This window comes from Rana temporaria, chromosome 8, assembly GCF_905171775.1.
Source record: "Rana temporaria chromosome 8, aRanTem1.1, whole genome shotgun sequence".
Lineage (NCBI taxonomy): Eukaryota > Metazoa > Chordata > Amphibia > Anura > Ranidae > Rana > Rana temporaria.
Window position 1 is genome coordinate 170,866,061 of NC_053496.1, and position 27,122 is coordinate 170,893,182.

General features: G+C 49.0%; 1 protein-coding gene and 1 long non-coding RNA gene across 2 annotated transcripts in view; both read left to right on the top strand.

Moving 5' to 3' along the window:
• The window catches only part of LOC120910483, a 102,283-nt gene extending 94,957 nt beyond the window's left edge, over positions 1–7,326 (top strand). Inside the window, exons 20-22 of the mRNA XM_040322240.1 lie at positions 1,164–1,258; positions 2,984–3,059; positions 5,673–7,326. Coding sequence (XP_040178174.1) covers positions 1,164–1,258; positions 2,984–3,059; positions 5,673–7,123 — 1,622 coding nt within the window. The 3' untranslated portion in view covers positions 7,124–7,326. The remainder of the gene's footprint in view (positions 1–1,163; positions 1,259–2,983; positions 3,060–5,672) is intronic.
• An 11,965-nt stretch (positions 7,327–19,291) lies between these two features.
• The window catches only part of LOC120909405, an 8,492-nt gene continuing 661 nt past the window's right edge, over positions 19,292–27,122 (top strand). The window contains exons 1-2 of the long non-coding RNA XR_005741259.1: positions 19,292–19,377; positions 25,382–25,534. This is a non-coding gene — a long non-coding RNA (uncharacterized LOC120909405). The remainder of the gene's footprint in view (positions 19,378–25,381; positions 25,535–27,122) is intronic.

Genomic DNA, 27,122 nt, shown 5'->3' on the forward strand with positions numbered 1-27,122 from the left:
AATGGGGAGTAGTATGATGGAGGCACCATAATGGGGAGCAGTATAATGGGGAGCAGTATGATGGAGGCGCTATAATGGGGAGTAGTATGATGGAGACGTTCTAATGGGGAGTAGTATGATGGAGGCACTATAATGGGGAGCAGTATGATGGAGGCGTTATAATGGGGAGCAGTGTAATGGAGGCACTATAATGGGGAGCAGTATGATGGAGGCGATATAATGGGGAGTAGTGTAATGGAGGCACTATAATGGGGAGTAGTATGATGGAGGCACTATAATGGGGAGCACTATAATGGGGAGCAGTATGATGGAGGCGTTATTATGGGGAGTAGTATGATGGAGGGACCATAATGGGGGGCAGTATAATGGAGGCGTTATAATGGGGAGCAGTATGATTGAGGCGCCATAATGGGGGTGTTATATAGAGGGGAGCAGTGTGATGGAGGAGCTATAATGGGGAGCAGTATGATGGAGGGACCATAATGGGGAGCAGTATGATGGAGGCGCCATAATGGGGGTGTTATATAGAGGGGAGCAGTATGATGGAGGCCTTATAATGGGGAGTAGTATGATGGAGGCGTTATAATGGGGAGTAGTATGATGGAGGCACCATAATGGGGAGCAGTATAATGGGGAACAGTATGATGGAGGCGCTATAATGGGGAGTAGTATGATGGAGGCACCATAATGGGGAGCAGTATGATGGAGGCACCATAATGGGGAGTGGTATGAATGAAGGCGCTAAAATGGGGAGCAGTATGATGGAGGCGTTATAATGGGGAGTAGTATGATGGAGGCACCATAATGGGGAGTAGTATGATGGAGGCGCTATAATGGGGAGTAGTATGATGGAGGCGCTATAATGGGGATCAGTATGATGGAGGCGCTATAATGAGGGGCCCAATGTAAGACGGGTTGGTAGATCCCCACTGATCACTAATGTAGGTAAAGCATTATTTGGGGGGAAAGGCGCCCTGTCATTACTGACCACACCCACTTTTATTTGGCCACACCCCCTTTAAAAAAAAGCAACCCTGATCTTTGGTTTCTCCAGCATTTTTAAAGCAGATCTCCACCTCCCTGGGATTGCCTACCCCGGCCTCATGGGAACTGTATGGACACTGAGCGTAGTCTTCATTCTTCACTTTGGTTTTCTTGTACAGATGAGTCCGGGAACTTTGGTTCTGAGAAAAGTCCAAGTCCCACATCTACCGGATGCTGTAAAGAAGAGGAAGAGGACGTCCCTATAGACTTTAAGGTGAGAGAGAACGTATACACTGTATGGGCAAAAGTTAGTAGACTCCTGACCATCACACCTTTTATATTTGTTGGACATCTCCTTAAATATGGAGTTGACCTCAGATCGGCCCCGAGTCCTGCACCGCGAGACCTTAGATCGGCCCCAAGTCCTACACCGCGTGACCTTAGATCGGCCCCAATTCCTGCACCATCAGACCCCAGGCCAGCCCCAATTCCTGCACCGCGAGACCTCAGATCGGCCCCAAGTCCTGCACCGCGAGACCTTAGATCGGCCCCAAGTCCTGCACCGCGAGACCTTAGATCGGCCCCAATTCCTGCACCATCAGACCCCAGGCCAGCCCCAATTCCTGCACCGCGAGACCTCAGATCGGCCCCAAGTCCTGCACTGCGAGACCTTAAATCGGCCCCAAGTCCTGCACCGCGAGACCTTAGATCGGCCCCAATTCCTGCACCGCGAGACCTTAGATCGGCCCCAAGTCCTGCACCGCGAGACCTTAGATCGGCCCCAAGTCCTGCACCGCGAGACCTTAGATCGGCCCCAAGTCCTGCACCGCGAGACCTTAAATCGGCCCCAAGTCCTGCACCGCGAGACCTTAGATTGGCCCCAATTCCTGCACCGCGAGACCTCAGGTGGGCCCCAATTCCTGCACCATCAGACCTCAGGTGGGCCCCAATTCCTGCACCATCAGACCTCAGGTGGGCCCCAATTCCTGCACCATCAGACCTCAGGTAGGCCCCAATTCCTGCACCATCAGACCTCAGGTAGGCCCCAATTCCTGCACCATCAGACCCCAGGTCGGCCCCAATTCCTGCACCATCCGACCTCAGGTGGGCCCCAATTCCTGCACCATCAGACCTCAGGTGGGCCCCAATCCCTTCACCATCAGACCTCAGGTAGGCCCCAATTCCTGCACCATCAGACCCCAGGTCGGCCCCAATTCCTGCACCATCCGACCTCAGGTGGGCCCCAATTCCTGCACCATCAGACCTCAGGTGGGCCCCAATTCCTGCACCATCCGACCTCAGGTGGGCCCCAATTCCTGCACCATCCGACCTCAGGTGGGCCCCAATTCCTGCACCATCTGACCCCAGGCCGGCCCCAATTCCTTCACCATCCGACCCCAGGTCGGCCCCAATTTCTGCACCATCCGACCTCAGGTGGGCCCCAATTCCTGCACCATCCAACCTCAGGTGGGCCCCAATTCCTACACCATCAGACCTCAGGTAGGCCCCAATTCCTGCACCATCAGACCTCAGGTGGGCCCCAATTCCTGCACCATCAGACCTCAGGTCGGCCCCAATTCCTGCACCATCAGACCTCAGGTTGGCCCCAATTCCTGCACCATCAGACCTCAGGTAGGCCCCAATTCCTGCACCACCAGACCCCAGGTGGGCCCCAATTCCTGCACCATCAGACCTCAGGTAGGCCCCAATTCCTGCACCATCAGACCTCAGGTAGGCCCCAATTCCTGCACCATCTGACCCCAGGCCGGCCCCAATTCCTGCACCATCAGACCTCAGGTAGGCCCCAATTCCTGCACCATCAGATCTCAGGTGGGCCCCAATTCCTGCACCATCGGACCTCAGGTGGGCCCCAATTCCTGCACCATCAGACCCCAGGCCAGCCCCAATTCCTGCACCATCCGACCTCAGGTGGGCCCCAATTCCTGCACCATCACACATCAGTCAAAATATCATAATTTTTTCTTATTTTGGCTTTTAGGAGAAAGAAATGAATACCGTCCCACAGTCAGAAGATGAGACGCCAGTGAAAGCGGAGGAAGTCGAAATGGGTCCAGGTGAGTAATTCTACTTTTATAAACCCGTCTTCCATCAGATGACCTCACCCTTGGGGTACCGCATTACATCATTCATGGGTTCTCCAACCTAATCATCAAAGACTGTGGGTGTGCCGAGGAGATTGTGCAGAACTTTTCCCATCACAGCACACAGACCAGGAAAATCGCCCTCCCCTGAGGACTGGTTCACACCGGGATCACACTGGAACTTGTGGGTTTGAACCGCAAAATGGCAGGTACAGTTCGGTCGGCCAGTTCTGGGAGGGCTTCATATGATGTCCTGTGATCGCGGCCGCTGCGGCACACACTTGGCAAAGTCTGCGATTACCGTGTCCTTCGGACACAGCGGATCGCAGATCGGGGTAAAGAGCCAATCGCAGTGGCTTTTTACCGTGTGATCAGTTGTGTCCAATCACAGCTGATCATGATGTAAACACACCAGAGAGAGACAGTAAATGGCTAGTGTGAAAGGAGACCTCTGCACTGATCATCAATGCAGCCCCAACAGTGGCCATCGGTGCTGCCAATCCGTGCTTCCTCATCGGTGCTGCCAATCCATGCTTCCTCATCGGTGCTGCCAATCATTGCTGCTGATTGGCAGCACTAATGTCCTGATGATGAGTGCAGCCCCAACAGTGCCCATGGGTGCTGCCAATTAGTGCTTCCTCATCAGTGCTGCCAATCAGGGCCGCTGATTGGCAGCCCTAATGTCCTAAATAACAGTGCAGCCTCAACAGTGCCCACCAGTGATGCAAATCAATGCCACCTCTTGGTGCCTATCATTGCTGCCCATGAGTGCAGCATATTAGTGCCCATCAGTAATGCAAATCAGTTTCACCTATTAGTGCCCATCATTGCTGCCTATCAGTGCTGCCTGTTAGTGCCCATCAGCGCAGCCTCATCAGCGCACATCAGTGAAAGAGAAAAATTACCCGTTTGCAACATTTTATAACGGAAATGAAGAGAATTTTTTATTTCTCTTCCGTTCATAGACGGACACAGCCTTCATTGACATTAGGGTTATGCTTCTTCCTTCCTGGTAGGAAGAAGCATAACCCTAATGTCAATGAAGGCTGTGTCCGTCTATGAACTCAGAGAAATGGATTTTACGGTGAGTACAAAAATCCTATTTTTTTTTTCAAAACGTTTGGTCTTTTTTCGTTTATTTAGCAAAAAAATAAAAAACCCAGAGGTGATTAAATGCCACCAAAATAAAGCTCTATTTGTGCGGGAAAAAAAATCCTGTAATTTGGGTACATCGTTGCATGACCGCGCAATTGTCATTCAAAGAGCAATAGCGCTAAGAGCTGAAAATTGGCCCTGGGCAGGAAGGGGGTGAAAGTGCCCAGTAGGCAAGTGGTTAAAGTGGAGCTCTAGCCCCCCCCGCCCCTCCTAAGATTAAAAGTCAGCAGCTACATATACTGTAGCTCAGGGTTTGACAAATTTGCTTGGAATCTAGGAGCCAGCTAAAAAAGTTAGGAGCCAGAAAACGCACCCCGTCCCGACGAGCTTGCGCGCAGAAGCGAACACATACGTGAGCAGCGCCCGCATATGTAAACGGTGTTCAAACCACACATGTGAGGTATCGCCGCGATTGGTAGAGCGAGAGCAATAATTCTAGCCCTAGACCTCCTCTGTAACTCAAAACATGCAACCTGTAGATTTTTTTAAACGTCGCCTATGAAGATTTTAAAGGGTAAAAGTTTGTCGGCATTCCACGAGCGGACGCAATTTTGAAGCGTGACATGTGGGGTGTAAATTTACTCTGTGTAACATTATCTTTCATAATATAAAAAAAAAAATGGGGATAACTTTACTGTTGTCTTATTTTTTAATTAAAAAAAGTGTAATTTTTTCACAAAAAAGTGCGCTTGTAAGACCCCTGCGCAAATACGGCATGACAGAAAGTATTGCAACGATCGCCATTTTATTCTCTAGGGTGTTAGGATAAAAAACATATATAATGTTTGGGGGTTCTAATTAGAGGGAAGAAGATGGCAGTGAAAAATTTTGAAAAATGACATTAGAATTGCTGTTTAACTTGTAATGCTTAACTTGTAATACCAACAGCCACCACCAGATGGCGCCAGCTTACACATCTGGTGGTAATAACTTGTAATACCAACGGCTCACCACCAGATGGCGCCAGCTCACCTTCCAAGCCAAGTCGCCAGGACACTATTTCTATTTCGCCATGGCGACCTGACGACCGGGATTTGTTGAGCCCTGCTGTAGCTGCTGACTTTTATTATTAGGATATTTACCTGTCCAGGGACCCCAAGATGTCGGCACCCCAGCCGATTTTCCGATCGGCTCCCGGGTGCTACCGCGTGGTGAGGTTTTAGGCTTCACGGCCGGTTTCCTACTGCAGAGGAGGGGGCTGAAGTTATGGGAGAGCCAGGTCTCCCAGAAGTGGAAACTGGTACCTGTCAAAAACAGGTACCCATTTCCCTCCCCCCCAAAAGGTGCCAGATGTAGCACCGGAGGTTCACCAGAAATTAGATTTTGGGTAGACGTACCTTCAAATATTGAGTTGTTTATGTTTGTTTTGTTCAAATTAAGGAACATTTGCCAAATATTCAATGAGAAATATTTAAATTTGTTTTTCAACAGATGGTGGTATCACAGAAAGTTTAAAACCATCGGACACCCCTAGCATGAGGCGTGGCCAAGGCTCTCCCGGCATTGCGCCCATCGTTGAGAACGCACCTGCAACACACATGCCGCCCATTCCCGAACCAATGCAAGGCGGCTTCTTCAGCAACTTGGACAAGACTCGGCGCAACACCACCAAAAATTCCTTTATATGTAGCGAGTGCGGGGATAGCTTTGCCACCAGGGCCCAGCTCTTAGCCCACCACAGGGCACACATGGGGGAGAAGCCCTTTGTTTGCTCTGAGTGCGGCAAAGGCTTCACCCGTAACACCATCTTGGTGGAACACATGCGGCTGCACACGGGGGAGAAACCTTACTCTTGTTCCGAGTGCGGGCAGAGTTTCATCAGCAACGGCCAACGCATCCGGCACGAGCGGCTTCACTCAGGCCAGAAGCCTTACATATGCAACGTGTGCGGCAAAGGGTTCACCCGCAACACCATCCTGATTGAGCACATGCGCATTCACACCGGGGAGAAGCCCTACGCATGCGTGGAGTGCGGCAAACGGTTCACCACCAACTCCCAGCTTGTCAAGCACATCAAGTACCACCGCGACGAGAAGCCTCACGTCTGTTCGCACTGCGGCAAACGGTTCATCAGCAATGGACTGTTGGTTATACACCAGCGGATTCACACAGGCGAGAAGCCTTTTGTTTGCCAGGAATGTGGGAAGGCCTTCGCCCGAAACGCCATCCTCCAGGAGCACATGAGAATTCATTCCGGAGAACGGCCTTTTGAATGTAAAGAGTGCGGGAAACGTTTTGCCAGTAACTCGCACCTGGCCAAACACCTGAAGAACCACACCGGAGACAAGCCCCATGCCTGCCCTGAGTGCGGGAAGCGGTTCATGTGCAACGCCCTGCTTGTCATTCACTATCGAACCCACACCGGGGAGAAGCCATTTGTGTGCAATGACTGTGGGAAATGTTTTGCCAAGAAAGGCAGCCTGGTGACTCATCAGAGGATTCACACTGGGGAAAAACTTTTTACCTGTAACGAGTGTGGGAAGGGTTTCACTCAGGGTTCCGATCTGGTTTCCCACCAGCGGATCCACACGGGGGAAAAGCCCTTTGTCTGTAACGAGTGTGGGAAGTGTTTCGCTCAGAACTCACAACTTTCCGTCCACCAGAAGAACCACAGGGGTGAAAAGCCGCACACTTGCACCATCTGCAAAAAGAGCTTCACCACTAAGGGAAGCCTCACCGCCCACCTTAAAGTACATACTGGTGAGAAACTCTTTACCTGCCCAATTTGCGACAAGGGCTTCACTAGTAACTCTAAGGTGACTATTCACCAGAGATCTCACACAGGAGAGAAGCCTTTTATCTGTACAGAATGTGGCAAAGGTTTTGTCAGCAATTCAGTCCTCGTGGCTCATAGGAAACTTCACGAGGCCAAAAATGTGTAACTTTTTTAACGCTGGTCATAAAGACAGAACAATGTTTTTAGAATGTAATAGTATTGCCACATATTAAGCAGTTTTAGGTCACGCTTCTTGAAAATGGGGTGTGATTAAAGGCCATGGCTGTACCACAAATAGGGTGTGATTGAAGCCCATTGCTGTACCACAAGTAGGGTGTGATTGAAGCCCATTGCTGTACCACAAGTAGGGTGTGATTGAAGCCCATTGCTGTACCACAAGTAGGGTGTGATTGAAGCCCATGAATGTAGCATAAATGGGGTGGGATTGAAGGTCATGGCTGTACCACAAGTAGGGTGTGATTGAAGCCTACGGCTGTACCTCAAGTAGGGTATGATTGAAGCCCATGGCTGTACCACAAGTAGGGTGTGATTGAAGCCTACGGCTGTACCACAAGTAGGGTATGATTGAAGCCTATGGCTGTACCACAAGTAGGGTGTGATTGAAGCCCATGGCCGTACCACAAGAAGGATGTGATTGAAGCCCAAGGCTGTACCACAAGTACAGCCTTGGGCTTCACAAGTACAACTTTTTTAACGCTGGTCATAAAGACAGAACAATGTTTTTAGAATGTAATAGTATTGCCATACTTAACATATTATATTATTTGTTTTAGGTCACGCTTCTTGAAAATGGGGTGTGATTAAAGGCCATGGCTGTACCACAAATAGGGTGTGATTGAAGCCCATTGCTGTACCACAAATATGGTGTGATTGAAGCCCATTGCTGTACCACAAGTAGGGTGTGATTGAAGCCCATTGCTGTACCACAAGTAGAGTGTGATTGAAGCCCATTGCTGTACCACAAGTAGGGTGTGATTGAAGCCCATAAATGGGGTGGGATTGAAGGGCATGGCTGTACCACAAATAGGGTGTTATTGAAGCCCATTGCTGTACCACAAGTAGGGTGTGATTGAAGCCCATTGCTGTACCACAATTAGGGTGTGATTGAAGCCCATGAATGTACCATAAATCGGGTGGGATTTAAGGTCATGGCTGTACCACGAGTAGGGTGTGATTGAAGCCTACGGCTGTACCTCAAGTAGGGTATGATTGAAGCCCATGGCTGTACCACAAGTAGGGTGTGATTGAAGCCTACGGCTGTACCACAAGTAGGGTGTGATTGAAGCCCATTGCTGTACCACAAGTAGGGTGTGATTGAAGCCCATAAATGGGGTGGGATTGAAGGTCATGGCTGTACCACAAATAGGGTGTGATTGAAGGCCATTGCTGTACCACAAGTAGGGTGTGATTGAAGCCCATAAATGGGGTGGGATTGAAGGTCATGGCTGTACCACAAATAGGGTGTGATTGAAGGCCATTGCTGTACCACAAGTAGGGTGTGATTGAAGCCCATTGCTGTACCACAAGTAGGGTGTGATTGAAGCCCATGAATGTACCATAAATGGGGTGGAATTGAACGTCATGGCTGTACCACTAGTAGGGTGTGATTGAAGCCTACGGCTGTACCTCAAGTAGGGTGTGATTGAAGCCTACGGCTGTACCACAAGTAGGGTATGATTGAAGCCTACGGCTGTACCTCAAGTAGGGTATGATTGAAGCCCATGGCCGTACCACAAGAAGGATGTGATTGAAGCCCATGGCTATACCACATGAAGGATGGGATTGAAGCCCATGGCCCTACCACAAGTAGGATGTGATTGAAGCCCATGGCTGTACCAAAAGTAGGATGTGATTGAAGCCCATGGCTGTATCACAAGTAGGGTGTGCTTGAAGCCCATGGCTGTACCACAAGTAGGGTGTGATTGAAGCCAATGGCCATTCCACAAGTGCTCCAAGACTAGCTAAGTAGGCATTTTCCAAAGACAGTAGATTAACTACTGGAGTACTTTCTACCTTACTCTTTTTAGTTCACTTCAAATACAGTCTTGTTTAAGCGGAAATTATAAAACAAATTTGTATCAGAACCTGGGTGGATATTTGAAGTGAACACAGAGTATGGTGTAACTAGTCCCTTGTATGTCGATTATGACAAACCTTGATATGGTAAACATACTTGGTTGCAGCTGTGGTTCCTATACCGAGGTGTCCTTTTGTGGTCTTTCATACAACACTATTTGTTGAATGTGATATTATATGGAGAATATTTTGATATTTAACAGCAGTGGCTTTTAATTTGGAGTTGCTGACGTTCCCATAATAGTTACCCATTTTTACATTGAGAAAACATGATGTTCTTTGGGTACTGCCAATTTAACTTTTTAAAGTATTCTTCTCTTTTGCAAGCCAATGGAGTGGTAGGGTAGCCTATTGTTTTTGCCCTGTGTGGAAAAAGTACTTGTTCACTGTAGGGTGAAATGGGAGATACCGTATTTATCGGGGTATTGAATGCCCCTCGTCGGTGTCTTGCCCGGCCCGGCGTCCATCGGCGGCCTTGTCCGGTCCGGCGTCCGTCTGCGGCCTCGGTGGTGTCCTCCCGCGCTGTCTCTGAGTCGAATCCCCGCTTCCCGTGCTGTGTTTGAACGCCGCCGCCGATATATACCGTGCGCAGTACACTCGGGCACGCTCGGCTTCTTACGCATAAAGGCTAGGAGGCGTCACAGAGCGTGACCGCGAGCGAAGCCTAGCCTGGCTGAGTGTACTGCGCTCGGTATATGTCGGCGGCGCAGTTCAAACTCAGTGCCGGTATCGGCGTATATCGCGCACCCACTGTTTTCCCCTTATTTTAAGGGGGAAAAGTGCGCGATATACGCCGATAAATACGGTAATTGGTTTCCAGGAACTCTGCTTCTTTGTAAAAAGTGAAGGCACATAATGAGTTAAAGCGGGGTTCCAACCACAATTAGCATTTTTTAAATGTATGTCCCTTTTATCATGCGTTTTTATAATATAAATCCGGTCACTTACTATTTTACAATCCGCATAGTTATTCAAAAAAGATAGTTTTATAAACTATGTCCACGCCGTTGTCATTTTGCTTGTGGGCATTGTGAAGCCTACAAGCACTTACTTCCTGGAAGTCTTGGATGGGGAGTGATAATTGGGTAGCGCACTGCATCCTGGGAAATGATGACACACATTTCCCAGGAGCATTAGAGGGAGACTCCATAGAAACCTAATGGATGATGTCGGGGGCCAGGGGACATTCTGGGGGCGTGGCTACGCATTTTCAAGGCATTCCTGCCTCTTTGTCAAGGCAGGAATGCATTGAAACGCGTAGCCACGCCCCCGATGTAGCCACGCCCCCTCCTCTGGAGTCTCCACCCTACCAGGGAGTGCTCTGAGCTTCCCACGCCTATACGGGAGGCAGCAGTGCTGCGCAATCCCTGGATTGGATGTCCTGATTTCTTATGCTGTAAATGCTTCCAAAAACGTACTTCCTGTGAGTTGCCAATTTTATTTTTATCATACAATAAAATGTTTTAGCGCTGCACTTCGATGACGCCCTCTTCTGTGTTTTTATGTCTTGAGTAGAGCTGCATGATTGTGGGGAAAAATGAGAATCACGATTTTTTTTGCTTAGAATAAAGATCGCGAATCTCACGGCGTAACATCATCTTTCACATTATACAAAAAAATTGTGCTAACTTTACTGTTTCGTGTTTTTTTTTTTTTTTTTTATTCATTAACCACTTAAGACCCGGACCTTTAGGCAGGTAAAGGACCCGGACAGTTTTTGCGATTCGGCACTGCGTCGCTTTAACTGACAATTGCGCGGTCGTGCGACGTGGCTCCCGAACGAAATTGGCGTCCTTTTTTCCCCACAAATAGAGCTTTCTTTTGGTGGTATTTTGATCACCTCTGCCGTTTTTTATTTTTTGCGCTATAAACAAAAATAGAGCGACAATTTTGAAAAAAATGCAGTGGGCTGGATTCAGGTACGACTTGTGCCCTCTTACGGAGGCGCAGCGTACTGTTTTTACGCTGCGCCTCCGTAAATTACGTGCGCTACGCTTCATTCACGAAGCAGTAGCTCTGTAATTTGCGTGTGCGCTCCCTAAAACTGCCCGGCGTAAGGGCGCGTAATTTAAATGATCCCGTAGGGGGCGTGGATCATTTAAATTAGGCGCGTTCCCGCGCCGATCGTAGTGCGCATGCTCCGTCTGGAAACTTTCCCGACGTGCATTGCGGCAAATGACGTCGCAAGGACGTCATTTGCTTCAACGTGAACGTAAATGGCGTCCAGCGCCATTCACGATTCACTTACGCAAACAACGTAATTTTCAAACATCGCGACGCGGGAACGACGAGTATACTTGGCATTGGCTGCGCCTGCTAATAGCAAGAGCAGCCTTACGCGGAACCTGACAAACGCAAACGACGTAAAATGCGTACGCAGGGCGCGCGTGGGGTTGTGAATCGGCGTTAGTATGCAATTTGCATATTCTACGCTGACCACTACGGGAACGCCACCTAGCGGCCATCGTAAGAATGCAGCCTAAGATACAACGGCATAAGAGCCTTATGCCAGTCATATCTTAGGCTGCAGTCGGCGTAACAAGCTTTCTGAATACAGAAAAGTCGTTACGCCGGCGCAACTAAGCAATTACGCTGCGTAACTATGGTTACGCAGACGCAATTGCTTACTGAATCCACCCCAATATTTTTTACTTTTTTCTATAATAAATATCCCCCAAAAATATATAAAAAACATTTTTTTTCCTCAGTTTAGGCCGATACGTATTCTTCTACCTATTTTTGGTAAAAAAAATGGCAATAAGCGTTTATCGTTTGGTTAGCGCAAAATTTATAGCGTTTACAAAATAGGGGGTAGTTTTATTGGATTTAAATTTTTTTACTAATAATGGCGGCGATCAGCGTTTTTTTTTTCGTGACTGCGACATTATGGCGGACACATCGGACAATTTTGACACATTTTTGGGATTTTTGCAGTTCGGGAGTTAACCACAAGGGGGCGCTGAAGGGGGTTAAGTGTGACCTCATTTGTGTTTCTAACTGTAGGGGGGTGTGGCTGTAGGTGTGACATCATCAATTGTGTTTCTCTATATCAGGGATCACACGATCGATGACGGCGCCACAGTGAAGAACGGGGAAGCCGTGTTTACACACGGCTCTCCCCGTTCTTCAGCTCCGGGGACCGATCGTGGGACGCCAGCGGCGATCGGGACCGCGGTCACAGTCACGGAGCTTCGGACCGGGTCGCGCGCGCGACCCACGACTGGGCACTTAAAGAAGACGTACCTGTACGTGCTTGTGCCATTCCGCCGACGTATATGCGCAGGAGGCGGTCCTTAAGCGGTTAAGCTTTCATTTTTGCATAAGTCTTCAGGCCAGTCGCGTCCTGCAGAATCCTTTTGTGGGTCAATCTGTGCATCGCTACAGATGGAAAAAAAAAGCAGGGTGCTGTGGTGCTTCCCTCCTCGGGGGCTGGTGTGTGACGCAACTGTACTAACTGTACTCACAGTCCTCCGTCTTCAGGGGTTGAATTAAACAGACGGTCGTTCAACCTGTATGACTGAGGGCATCTTGTGGCAGAGAAGAGGTACTGCAGGAAGACGATGATGAAAAAGCGATAGTTCAGTGCTACGGAGCAGGAAAAGCTGCCGGTTCGGATTGAATTTTGCGGTCTGGCGAACAGCCAAACGTATCAGGGCTCAACTTCCCACCAACAAGTGACTCCTCCCCCCCCGCCCGGCCCTTTTAGCTGTCCTATCCTGGGTGACAAGCAGGGCCGATCCGCCCTATAGGCTCACTATGCAAGCCGCTTAGGGCCCCCGTAAAAAGCTGTGGAGGGCCCCCGAAATTACTAGAGGCCCTGTCTGGTGATTTTCGGCCCCTGACCCCGCCCCCCCCCCCTACTTCTCAACCTTAATGTGACATGTCATTTTTCTTAGGGCCCCAGGGAGGTCAGGATCGGCACTGGTGAATCTAAACATCTCAAAATTCATAGCAGACCCCATGGATTTTATGGGGGAAACCCATACAAAAAAAAAAGTGAGTTCCCTCCCCCGATAGATCACCCTGTGTCCCCATGTTGATAAGAACAAAGGCCTCTTCCCTACAACCCTGGCCTGGTGTTCTGTGGATGGGAGCTGATTGGAACTTGGAAGCCTGTAAAATGAAAGGAGCCCCCAGATACCGCCCCCCTCCTGTAAGTGAATGGGCAAGGGGTACATTGTGAGAGAAAAACCCCCCCGACGCGTCCGATCCCATCACCCGCTCTCCTTCGAATGATCGCTCCTGCTGAAGAATATAAACAAAGAGGTCTCCCGGGTGTCATTGACAATATCTGGTCCTGTCCTATCGGTGGCTGAATGGTGACTGGAGCACCGCAGTTCGGTCCAACGGGTGGGAATGTGGAAGCGGAGCGGTGAAAAGGATAATTTTCTGTATAAGTGACAGTTATTTTTATAGGAAGTCTGGGGGTCCGAATTCCTGATCCCTCAGTCAGTGGAGCCCCGAGATGTGTCCTGATGGTCCTCCATTTCTGTGCACTGAATGTGTGCTAAAGTGTTCTATCCTAACCCTGGAGGTCACATCTCCACATCACTGAACCCTGCAGTCTGCATTACACACCCCTGACCCCTGCACTCTGCATTACACACCCCTGACCCCTGTACTCTGCATTACACACCCCTGACCACTACACTCTGCATTACACACCCCTGACCCCTGCACTTTGCATTACACACCCCTGACCCCTGTACTCTGCATTACACACCCCTGACCCCTGCACTTTGCATTACACACCCCTGACCCCTGCACTCTGCATTACACACCGCTGACCCCTACACTCTGCATTACACACCCCTGACCCCTGTACTCTGCATTACACACCCCTGACCACTACACTCTGCATTACACACCCCTGACCCCTGCACTTTGCATTACACACCCCTGACCCCTGCACTCTGCATTACACACCCCTGACCACTACACTCTGCATTACACACCCCTGACCCCTGTACTCTGCATTACACACCCCTGACCACTACACTCTGCATTACACACCCCTGACCCCTGCACTTTGCATTACACACCCCTGACCCCTGCACTCTGCATTACACACCGCTGACCCCTACACTCTGCATTACACACTCATGACCCCTGCAGTCTGCATTACACACCCCTGACCCCTACACTCTGCATTACACACCCCTGACCCCTGCACTATTCATTACACACCCCTGCACTCTGCATTACACACCCCTGACCCCTGCACTCTGCATTACACACCCCTGACCCCTACACTCTGCATTACACACCCCTGACCCCTGCACTATTCATTACACACCCCTGCACTCTGCATTACACACCCCTGACCCCTGCACTATTCATTACACACCCCTGCGCTCTGCATTTTGCATTACACCCCCCTGACCCCTGCATTACACACCCCTGACCCCTGCACTCTTTATTACACACCCCTGACCCCTGCGCTCTGCATTACACACCCCTGATCCCTGTACTCTGCATTACATACCCCTGACCCCTGCACTCTACATTACACACGGCTGACCCCTACACTCTGCATTACACACCCCTGCACTCTGCATTACACACCCCTGACCTCTGCATTACACACCGCTGATCCCTGCACTCTGCATTACACACCCCTGACCTCTGCATTACACACCCCTGACCCCTACACTCTGCATTACACACCCCTAACCCCTGCACTCTGCATTACACACCCCTGACCCCTACACTCTGCATTACACACCCCTGACCCCTACACTCTGCATTACACACCCCTGACCCCTGCACTCTGCATTACACACCCCTGACCCCTACACTCTGCATTACACACCCCTGGCCCCTACACTCTGCATTACACACCCCTGATCCCTGCAGTCTGCATTACACACCCCTGACCCCTGCAGTCTGCATTACACACCCCTGCACTCTGCATTACACACCCCTGACCCCTGCAGTCTGCATTACACACCCCTGCAGTCTGCATTACACACCCCTGACCCCTGCAGTCTGCATTACACACCCCTGACCCCTGCAGTCTGCATTACACACCCCTGACCCCTGCAGTCTGCATTACACACCCCTGACCCCTGCACTCTGCATTACACACCCCTGACCCCTGCACTATTCATTACACACCCCTGCGCTCTGCATTACACACCCCTGACCCCTGCACTCTGCATTACACACCCCTGATCCCTGCACTCTGCACTACACACCCCCTGACCCCTACACTCTTCATTACACACCCCTGCACTCTGCATTACACACCCCTGACCCCCTGCACTCTGCATTACACACCCCTGACCCCTGCACTCTGCATTACACACCCCTGACCCCTGCACTCTGCACTACACACCCCCTGACCCCTACACTCTTCATTACACACCCCCTGACCCCCTGCACTCTGCATTACACACCGCTGACCCCTGCACTCTGCATTACACACCCCTGACCCCTGTACTCTGCATTACACACCCCTGACCCCTACACTCTGCATTACACACCCCTGACCCCTGCACTCTGCACTACACACCCCCTGACCCCTACACTCTTCATTACACACACCCTGACCCCCTGCACTCTGCATTACACACCGCTGCACTCTGCATTACACACCGCTGACCCCTGCACTCTGCATTACACACCCCTGACCCCTGCATCCCAGCTTTATATATAGAACTCATTGTTTGCTCTCAGCCGCTTACACACACCGATCGGCCATAACATTATGACCCGTCCAGGCGTGGACACCACTACAGCTGTGAAGGTAAGTTGTGGTATCGGCCCCCAACTGTCACTATCAGATCCCGTACACTGGGCGGTGCCGCCACCATGGATCGGTTCTGTTTATCCAGCACAGAGGACGGACGGACGAATGGAGGGATCGATGGACAAATGGATGGATCGATGGACAAATGGAGGGATCGATGGACAGACGAATGGAGGGATCGATGGACGCACGAATGGATGGATCGATGGACGGACGAATGGAGGGATCGATGGACAGACGAATGAATGGATCGATGGACGGACGAATGGATGGATCGATGGACGGACGAATGGATGGATCGATGGACGGACAAATGGAGGGATCGATGGACGCACGAATGGATGGATCGATGGACGCACGAATGGATGGATCGATGGACGGACGAATGGAGGGATCGATGGACGGACGAATGGAGGGATCGATGGACGGACGAATGGAGGGATCGATGGACGGACGAATGGAGGGATCGATGGACAGACGAATGAATGGATCGATGGACGGACGAATGGATGGATCGATGGACGGACGAATGGAGGGATCGATGGACAGACGAATGAATGGATCGATGGACGGACGAATGGATGGATCGATGGACGGACGAATGGAGGGATCGATGGACGGACGAATGGAGGGATCGATGGACGGACGAATGGAGGGATCGATGGACGGACGCATGGAGGGATCGATGGACGAATGGATGGATCGATGGACGGACGAATGGAGGGATCGATGGACGGACGAATGGAGGGATCGATGGACGGACGAATGGAGGGATCGATGGACGGACGAATGGAGGGATCGATGGACAAATGGATGGATCGATGGACAGACGAATGGAGGGATCGATGGACGCACGAATGGATGGATCGATGGACGGACGAATGGAGGGATCGATGGACGGACGAATGGATGGATCGATGGACGGACGAATGGAGGGATCGATGGACGGACGAATGGAGGGATCGATGGACGGACGAATGGAGGGATCGATGGACAGACGAATGAATGGATCGATGGACGGACGAATGGATGGATCGATGGACGGACGAATGGATGGATCGATGGACGGACGAATGGATGGATCGATGGACGGACGAATGGAGGGATCGATGGACGGACGAATGGATGGATCGATGGACGGACGAATGGATGGATCGATGGACGGACGAATGGAGGGATCGATGGACGGACGAATGGAGGGATCGATGGACGCACGAATGGATGGATCGATGGACGGACGAATGGAGGGATCGATGGACGGACGAATGGAGGGATCGATGGACGGACGAATGGAGGGATCGATGGACAGACGAATGAATGGATCGATGGACGGACGAATGGATGGATCGATGGACGGACGAATGGAGGGATCGATGGACAGACGAATGAATGGATCGATGGACGGACGAATGGATGGATCGATGGACGGACGAATGGAGGGATCGATGGACGGACGAATGGAGGGATCGATGGACGGACGAATGGATGGATCGATGGACGGACGAATGGATGGATCGATGGACGCACGAATGGATGGATCGATGGACGGACGAATGGAGGGATCGATGGACGGACGAATGGAGGGATCGATGGACGGACGAATGGAGGGATCGATGGACGGACGAATGGAGGGATCGATGGACAGACGAATGAATGGATCGATGGACGGACGAATGGATGGATCGATGGACGGACGAATGGAGGGATCGATGGACAGACGAATGAATGGATCGATGGACGGACGAATGGATGGATCGATGGACGGACGAATGGAGGGATCGATGGACGGACGAATGGAGGGATCGATGGACGGACGAATGGAGGGATCGATGGACGGACGCATGGAGGGATCGATGGACGAATGGATGGATCGATGGACGGACGAATGGAGGGATCGATGGACGGACGAATGGATGGATCGATGGACGGACGAATGGAGGGATCGATGGACGGACGAATGGAGGGATCGATGGACAAATGGATGGATCGATGGACGGACGAATGGAGGGATCGATGGACGCACGAATGGATGGATCGATGGACGGACGAATGGAGGGATCGATGGACGGACGAATGGATGGATCGATGGACGGACGAATGGAGGGATCGATGGACGGACGAATGGAGGGATCGATGGACGGACGAATGGAGGGATCGATGGACAGACGAATGAATGGATCGATGGACGGACGAATGGATGGATCGATGGACGGACGAATGGATGGATCGATGGACGGACGAATGGATGGATCGATGGACGGACGAATGGAGGGATCGATGGACGGACGAATGGATGGATCGATGGACGGACGAATGGATGGATCGATGGACGGACGAATGGAGGGATCGATGGACGGACGAATGGAGGGATCGATGGACGCACGAATGGATGGATCGATGGACGGACGAATGGAGGGATCGATGGACGGACGAATGGAGGGATCGATGGACGGACGAATGGAGGGATCGATGGACAGACGAATGAATGGATCGATGGACGGACGAATGGATGGATCGATGGACGGACGAATGGAGGGATCGATGGACAGACGAATGAATGGATCGATGGACGGACGAATGGATGGATCGATGGACGGACGAATGGAGGGATCGATGGACGGACGAATGGAGGGATCGATGGACGGACGAATGGAGGGATCGATGGACGGACGCATGGAGGGATCGATGGACGAATGGATGGATCGATGGACGGACGAATGGAGGGATCGATGGACGGACGAATGGAGGGATCGATGGACGGACGAATGGAGGGATCGATGGACGGACGAATGGAGGGATCGATGGACGGACGAATGGAGGGATCGATGGACGGACGAATGGATGGATCGATGGACAGACGAATGGAGGGATCGATGGACAGACAAATGGATGGATCGATGGACAGACGAATGGATGGATCGATGGACAGACAAATGGATGGATCGATGGACAGACGAATGGATGGATCGATGGACAGACGAATGGAGGGATCGATGGAAGAACAGACGGACGGACGAATAAATGGATGGATTGACGGACAGACGGATGGGATCGGGAGAAGGAGTCGTCGTGTTCCTCAAACCATTAGAGAAGATCACCTCCTTCCGCTCTTGGCTGCGGATCACCATGGACACCCTGACAGCCCCACCATACACTGCCAGGGACATTACTTCTCCATTCACCACATCAACTTCAGGGACAACATGTTCACTCGCTATCTTATATATCCCACCCACTTCCAGATATCATAGTAACCAGATATTTCCAGCAGTATTCCTTTATCCTGTCATAATGTTCTGTCTCATTGGTGTAGAGATCACCACTGTGTATATACTGTATATAGATCAGGGCTGTCACTATGGAGGTTCCCTCTTCTGTCATCACTCCCCCTCCTCCCTCTCTATACTCTCATCTCTCACACACATGCGCACAGCGCCCTCCCTCCCCGGCCCGCCCACTATTGCCGTCCCGCCCCGCCCACCTCACAATGATCGGAAGTGTCCGGCGTGTAGCACGGAGAGTGACGTCACTGGGGGAGCTGTATATATTTATATTTATATATACACACCGGGGTAAGGGGGGAGGGGGGCCGTCATCATCATCTCATCACCCCCGACACCGATCTCCCCATAACACAGCACTGTGTCCCCGATCATCATGATTATCACCGATCAATCACCAATATCATTATTACTGATCAATATTCTTAGTATTATCATCACTGATCACCATTATTATTATTAATACTATCACTAATCGCACAGTACTTCTTATCATCATTATTATTCATATTATTATTTCTCATCACTATTAATATTATTACCAATCGCCAATATTATCATAATTACTGATTATTATTATCATCACTAATCACCATTATTATTTTTATTATAATTACTGATTATCGCCATTATTATTATTATTACCATAATAAGTATTATTATTGATCATCATTATTTTTTATATTATTACCATCACTGATCACCCCACAACACAGCACTCCTTATTATCATTATTATTTGCTATGACCGATCACCATTAATATTATTACAAATCGAAAATATCATTATCATAATTACTGATCATTATTATTAATAATATTATTATTATTATTATTATTATTATTATCATCATCACTAATCACCATTATTATTAATATTATTATTATTACTGATCAATATTCATATTATTATTATTATCATCATCATCATCACTGATTATTATTATCACTGATCACCATTATTATTTTTAATATAATTACTGATCACCATTATTATTATTACCAGCACTGATTATTATTTGTATTATTATTACCAATTACCATTATTATTATTATCATTGCTGATTATTATTATTATTACTGATCAATATTGATATTATTAATATCATCATCATCACTGATTATTATTATTATCGCTGATCACCATTATTATTTTTAATATAATGACTGATCGTCATTATTATTAACATCACTGATTATAATTATTTTTTATTATTATTATGACCAATCACCATTATTATTATATTTATTATCATTGCTAAGTATTATTTTTATTACAGATCATCATTATTATTACTGATCAATATTATTATTATTAATGATCAATATTGATATTATTACTATAATCATCATCGCTGATCATTGCTAAGTTTTATTATTAATATTATTATTATTACTGATCAATATTCATATTATTATTATCATCATCATCTCTGATTAGTATTATCACTGACCACCATTATTATTATTATTATTATTATTAACATCACTGGTTGTTATTATTATTTTGTATTATTATTATGACCAACCACCATTATTATTATTATTATTATTATTATCATTGCTAAGTATTATGATTATTACTGATCAATATTATTATTATTACTGATCAATATTCATATTATTATTATTATCATCATCATCGTTGATTATTAATATTATCATTGCTAAGTATTATTATTATTACTGATCGAAATTATATTTAATATTATTATTATCATCATCATCACTGATTATTAATATTACTGATCACCATTATTATTATTTTTATTACCAATCACTAATATTATTATTATCATTGCTGATTATTATTATTATTGATTAATATTACTATTATTATTATTATTACTGATCACCTTTATCATTATTATCATAGCTGATCACTGCTATTATTATTATTATTATTATTATTATTATCACTGATTATCATTATTACTATAATTACTATTATTTTTATTATTTTCATCACTAATTATTTTTATTAATGATCATGACACTAATATCGCTGATCTTTAATATTATGATCACCCCCCGGCGTAACTTCTATTATCACTGACACTGATCACCTCCAACACTTTCTACCATTATTATTATTATTATTATTATTATTATTTTTTTTTTATTGTTACAAGTAGGGTTGTCCAGATACCGATACCAGTATCGGTATCGGGACCGATACCGAGTATTTGCGGGAGTACTCGTACTCGCGCAAATACCCCCGATACCTAAATAGAATACTTTCCCCCCCCTTTCCCCCCCGCCGCTGCCGCCGCATCGCGCCTCCGCATCGAGGGACATGGCTAGAGGGACATTGCTGCATATGTGAGGGACATGGCTAGAGGGACATGGCTGCATATGTGAGGGACATGGCTAGAGGGACATTGCTGCATATGTGAGGGACATGGCTAGAGGGACATTGCTGCATATGTGAGGGACATGGCTAGAGGGACATGGCTGCATATGTGAGGGACATGGCTAGAGGGACATGGCTGCATATGTGAGGGACATGGCTAGAGGGACATGGCTGCATATGTGAGGGACATGGCTAGAGGGACATGGCTGCATATGTGAGGGACATGGCTAGAGGGACATGGCTGCATATGTGAGGGACATGGCTAGAGGGACATGGCTGCATATGTGAGGGACATGGCTAGAGGGACATGGCTGCACATGGGGGGGACATGGCTGCATTTGGGGACACATTTAAAAAAAGTATCGGTATTCGGTATCGGCGACTACTTGAAAAAAGTATCGGTACTCGTACTCGGTCCTAAAAAAGTGGTATCGGGACAACCCTAGTTACAAGTCACCCCCAACACATCATCATATGTCTTCCTTATTATAGTTCTCACCCGTAGGGATGAGCCCCCAGTTTGGACCGAACGTTTCTTGTTCAGACATTCACCCAAACTCCGGACTTTCATCCATATCGGCAGGATCTGAACATTATGGGCCAGATCCACGTAGATCGGCGTAACTTTAAATGGGCGTAGCGTATCGTAGTAACGCTACGCCGCCGCAACTTTGAGAGGCAAGTGCTGTATTCACAAAGCACTTGCCTCTAAAGTTACGGCAGCGTAGCGTAAATCTGCCGGCGTAAGGGCGCGGAATTCAAATGATAAAGATGTGGGCGTGTTTTATGTAAATTCTACTTGACCCGACGTAAATGACGTATTTTTTGAACGGCGCATGCGTTGCCCGTGGGGGTATCCCAGTGCGCATGCTCGAAATCACGTCGCAAATAGTCAATGCTTTTGACGTGAACGTAATATACGCAAAGCCCTATTCGCGAACGTTTTACGCAAACGACGTACACGACGGAAAATTCGACGCGGGCCCTAAGTCCATACTTAACATTGCGTACGCCTCATAGAGCAGGGGTAACGTTACGCCGAAAAAAGCCTTACGTAAACGACGTAAAAAATGCGCCGGGCGGACGTACGTTTGTGGATTGGCGTATCTAGCTAATTTGCATACTCGACGCGGAAATCAACGGAAGCGCCACCTAGCGGCCTGCGTAAATATGCACCTTAGATCCGACGGCGTACTAAGATGTACGTCAGTCGGATCAAGCCCCCATTCAGTCGTATCTTGTTTTGTGGATACAAAACAAAGATACGCCGGAGCAACCTAGAAGTTACGCGGCGCATCAATAGATACACCGACGTAACTGCTTCGTGGATCTGGCCCAATAGACTTTTCTCCCTCTGTTATCTACGATCGCTTCCTTCAGAGTTTAGGGGGGCCGGATTGTGGCCATTGAGAGTAGAAAAGGTCCAGACGACAGTGGGAATAAACAATGTCCCATTGTTGGTGTCATTGGGAGAATTATGTCCCATCATTGGAGTCATTGGGCCCCATTGTTAGTGTCATTGGGAGAAATTGTTCCCCATCATAGGTGTCATTGGGAGGAATAGTGTCCCATCATTTGTGTTGTTGGACCCCATTGTTGGTGTCGTTGGGAGAATTGTGTCCCATCATTGGAGTCATTGGGCCCCTTTGTTAGTGTCATTGGCAGAAATTGTTCCCCATCAGAGGTGTCATTGGGAGGAATGGTGTCCCATCATTTGTGTTGTTGGACCCCATTGTTGGTGTCGTTGGGAGAATTATGTCCCATTATTGGAGTCATTGGGCCCCATTGTTAGTGTCATTGGGAGAAATTGTTCCCCATCATAGGTGTCATTGGGAGGAATAGTGTCCCATCATTTGTGTTGTTGGACCCCATTGTTTGTGTTGTTGGGAGAATTATGTCCCATCATTGGAGTCATTGGGAGAATTATGTCCCATCATTGGAGTCATTGGGCCCCTTTGTTAGTGTCATTGGGAGAAATTGTTCCCCATCAGAGGTGTCATTGGGAGGAATGGTGTCCCATCATTTGTGTTGTTGGACCCCATTGTTGGTGTCGTTGGGAGAATTATGTCCCATCATTGGAGTCATTGGGCCCCATTGTTAGTGTCATTGGGAGAAATTGTTCCCCATCATAAGTGTCATTGGGAGGAATGGTGTCCCATCATTTGTGTTGTTGGACCCCATTGTTGGTGTCATTGGGAGAATCGTGTCCCATTATTGGAGTCGTTGGGAGAATTATGTCCCATCATTGGAGTCATTGGGCCCCATTGTTAGTGTCATTGGGAGGAATGATGTCCCATCATAGGTGTCATTGGGAGGAATGGTGTCCCATCATAGGTGTCATTGGGAGAAATTGTGCCCAATCATTGGTGTCATTGGGAGGCATTGTTCCCCTATATTGATGTCAGTGAGGGGAATTACGCCCCATTGTTGGTATCAGTGGATGAAATAGTGCCCCAAGGGCCACATAAAAGCAAGCAAAGGGCCGCATCTGGCCCCCGGGCCACAGTTCGGAGACCACTGATCTATAGAGTACGGGGAGCGAGCGTTGTCATCCTGGAACAGGAAGTGTGTTCCTGGCAGAATCACGAATATAATACCCTTTCCGTTTTTGGGTTTGGATTCACTTTATTGGTCTTCTCCTTCAGGGAATCTGTAAAACGGCCCCCATAGTCCGTATGGATCATCAGGAAGCACTGGGCTCAGTTTAAACTCTTGTGTTCCTCCTTTGTGTTCCTTCACTGCCACCCCCTACCCCAGTGGTCTTCAAACTGCGGCCTGAGGGCCAGATGTGGCCCTTTGCTAGCCTTTATCCAGGCCTTGGGGCACTATTCCTCCAACTGATATGAGGCACTATTAGGGGTGCAACGGATCAAAAAACTCACGGTTCGGATCGTTCCTCGGATCAGGAGTCACGGATCGGATCATTTTTCGGATCGGCAAATAAAAAATAAAAAATTCTCCCCCACTGTAATATACACATCTCCCCCCCCCACTGTAATATACACATCCCCCCCCACTGTTCACCCCCCCACCAACTATAGTACCCCCTTGGTGCAAACACCCCCCCTCCTCTCAGTACAAGAGACCCCCCTCCTCTCGGGGCAAGAGACCCCCCCCTCCTCTCGGGGCAAGAAACCCCCCCTCCTCTAGGGGCAAGAGACCCCCCTCCTCTAGGGGCAAGAGACCCCCCCTCCTCTAGGGGCAAGAGACCCCCCTCCTCTAGGGGCAAGAGACCCCCCTCGGGCAGTACAGACAGCGTGTGCTTCTTCCCCACGAGTGCGGGCTCCTCCTCTGTGGGTGTAAACAGAGGAGGGCCGCCGCCGGGTGAACCAAGATGGCCGCGGCTCCGGAGCTAGGCCGAAGCCGCGGCCTTTCCTAAAGTTATTCCTGCGGCTCCGGAGCTAGGCCGAAGCCGCGGCCTTTCCTAATGTTATTCCTGCGGCTCCGGAGGTAGGCCGAAGCCGCGGCCATAACGCTAGGAAAGACCGCGGCTTCGGCCTAGCTCCGGAGCCGCGGACATAACATTAGGAAAGGCCGCGGCTTCGGCCTAGCTCCGGAGCCGCGGCAATCCGCGGATCACAGTGTGTTCCGATCCGAAGGGGGTGACCCGTTCGGATCACGGATCAACTGTGATCGGTTGCACCCCTAGGCACTATTCCTCCCACTGACACCTACAAGGGGGCACTATTTCTTCTACTGATATCAATGATGGGATACTATTCCTCCTACTGACCACCAACCCTGAGGCCATATTTATATTCTCCCATGCTGGGCCTGGGTCATGTTCTGCCCCCCGCTGGCCACAATCTGGCCCTCCTAAAGTCTGAAGGACAATAAACTGGCCCTTTGTTTGAAAAGTTTGGAGACCCCTGCCCTACACACTAGCTAAGGATAACATAATCCATAGGCCAACACTTTCACTCAGTCCCTGTGTGTCTTACAGGCCCCCGGCCCTCATGAAATGAATCTGGTGATGATGTCATTGCACAGGATGGTGCGGTGTTGCCATCCATGGAGGAGTGGGAGTATATAGAAGGACACAAGGATCTGTAGAAGGACGTAATAATGGCGAGCCAGCCGGCCCTCAGATCACCGGGTAAGACTTCCATTTCTTGTATTGGGATCCACCTAGATACAAACACCCTTTGATATAAGGACATAGAATGTTAGGTTCCTATAAGGCACAGGTGTCAAACAAGGCCCGTGGCCTGAATTCAGCCCTTCGAACGTACGTACGCCCGTCGCAATTAGTTACGCCGTTTACGTAAGACATACGCCGGTGTAAAGATAAAGCATCTCTCTAGGTGGCGTAGCCCATGCAAAGTATGAACGTCGGAACAAGCGTATCTTTTTGCGTCGTTTGCGTAAGTCGTACGCGAATGGGGCTGTGCGTAAGTTACGTTCACGTCACAGGCATTGAGCCGACGTATCTTTGGGCCTAAATACGACGTGATACTGAGCATTCGTTCGTTCGGCCATGCATCTACATGGGGTCAAGCCTCATTTAAATACAACACGCCCCCTATCAGCCTACTTTGAATTACGCGCGCTTACGCCGGCCCATCTATGCTACGCCGCCGCAACTTAGGATGCTAGGGCCAGATTCACAAAAGAGATACGACAGCGTATCTCCTGATACGCCGTCGTATCTCTGTTTTAGGGGCTTCCTAACTATGCGACTGATTCATAGAATCAGTTACGCATAGTTTGCCCTAAGATCCGACAGGTGTAATTGTTTTACACTGTCGGATCTTAGGATGCAATACCGCGGCCGCCGCTGGGGGGAGTTTGCGTCGTAAACCAGCGTCGGGTATGCAAATTAGTACTTACGGCGATCCACACCGGTTTTTCGCGTTCGCTACGTCGCTGCTCGTCTAGTTTCCCGTCGCAAAGTTAGTCGTCGTTTTAGCTGCCCTAACTTTACACAGCCCATGTTAAAGTATGGCCGTCGTTCCCGCGTCGAAATTCAAAAAAAAAATTTCTTGCGTAAGACATCCGGGAATACGGAAGTACTCTATGCACGTCGCCGTTCGGAAAAAATGACGGCACTTCGCGCAAAGCACGGCGGGAATTTCGAAATGGAGCATGCGCAGTAGGTCCAGCGCGGGAGCGCGCCTAATTTAAATGGCACACGCCCCTTTGAATTACGCGGGCTTACGCCGGAGGCCTTCGGCGTAGGTTTTCATTGCAAGTGCTTTGTGAATCAGGCACTTGCGATGAAAACTTGCGGCGGTGTAACGTATCTACGATACGTTACGCCGCCGCACTTCTATGTGATTCTGGCCCCAAGTGCTTTGTGAATACAGCACTTACCTCTCTAAGTTGCGGCGGCGTAGCGTAAATACGATACGCTACGCCCGCGCAACGTAGAACTGCCGTACGTGAATCTAGGCCGGAGTATTTAGAAGTAGACTAGGATCTCTACAAGGACGTCATATTGGCGAGCCAGCCGGCTCTTACATCACCGGGTAAGAGGAGTCTTTTATTTCTTGTAAAGGAGAGAAGAGTATTGAGGATCCCCCTAGCTACACATCCTCTGATATAAAGACATAGAAACATTGGGCCAGAGCCACATACATTTGGATCGGGGCAGCGTATCAGAGATACATTACGCCGCCGTATCTTACCTGGCGTATATTCGAATCCTCAGCGAGTTTGCGCCGTAAGTTACGGAGGCGTAGTGT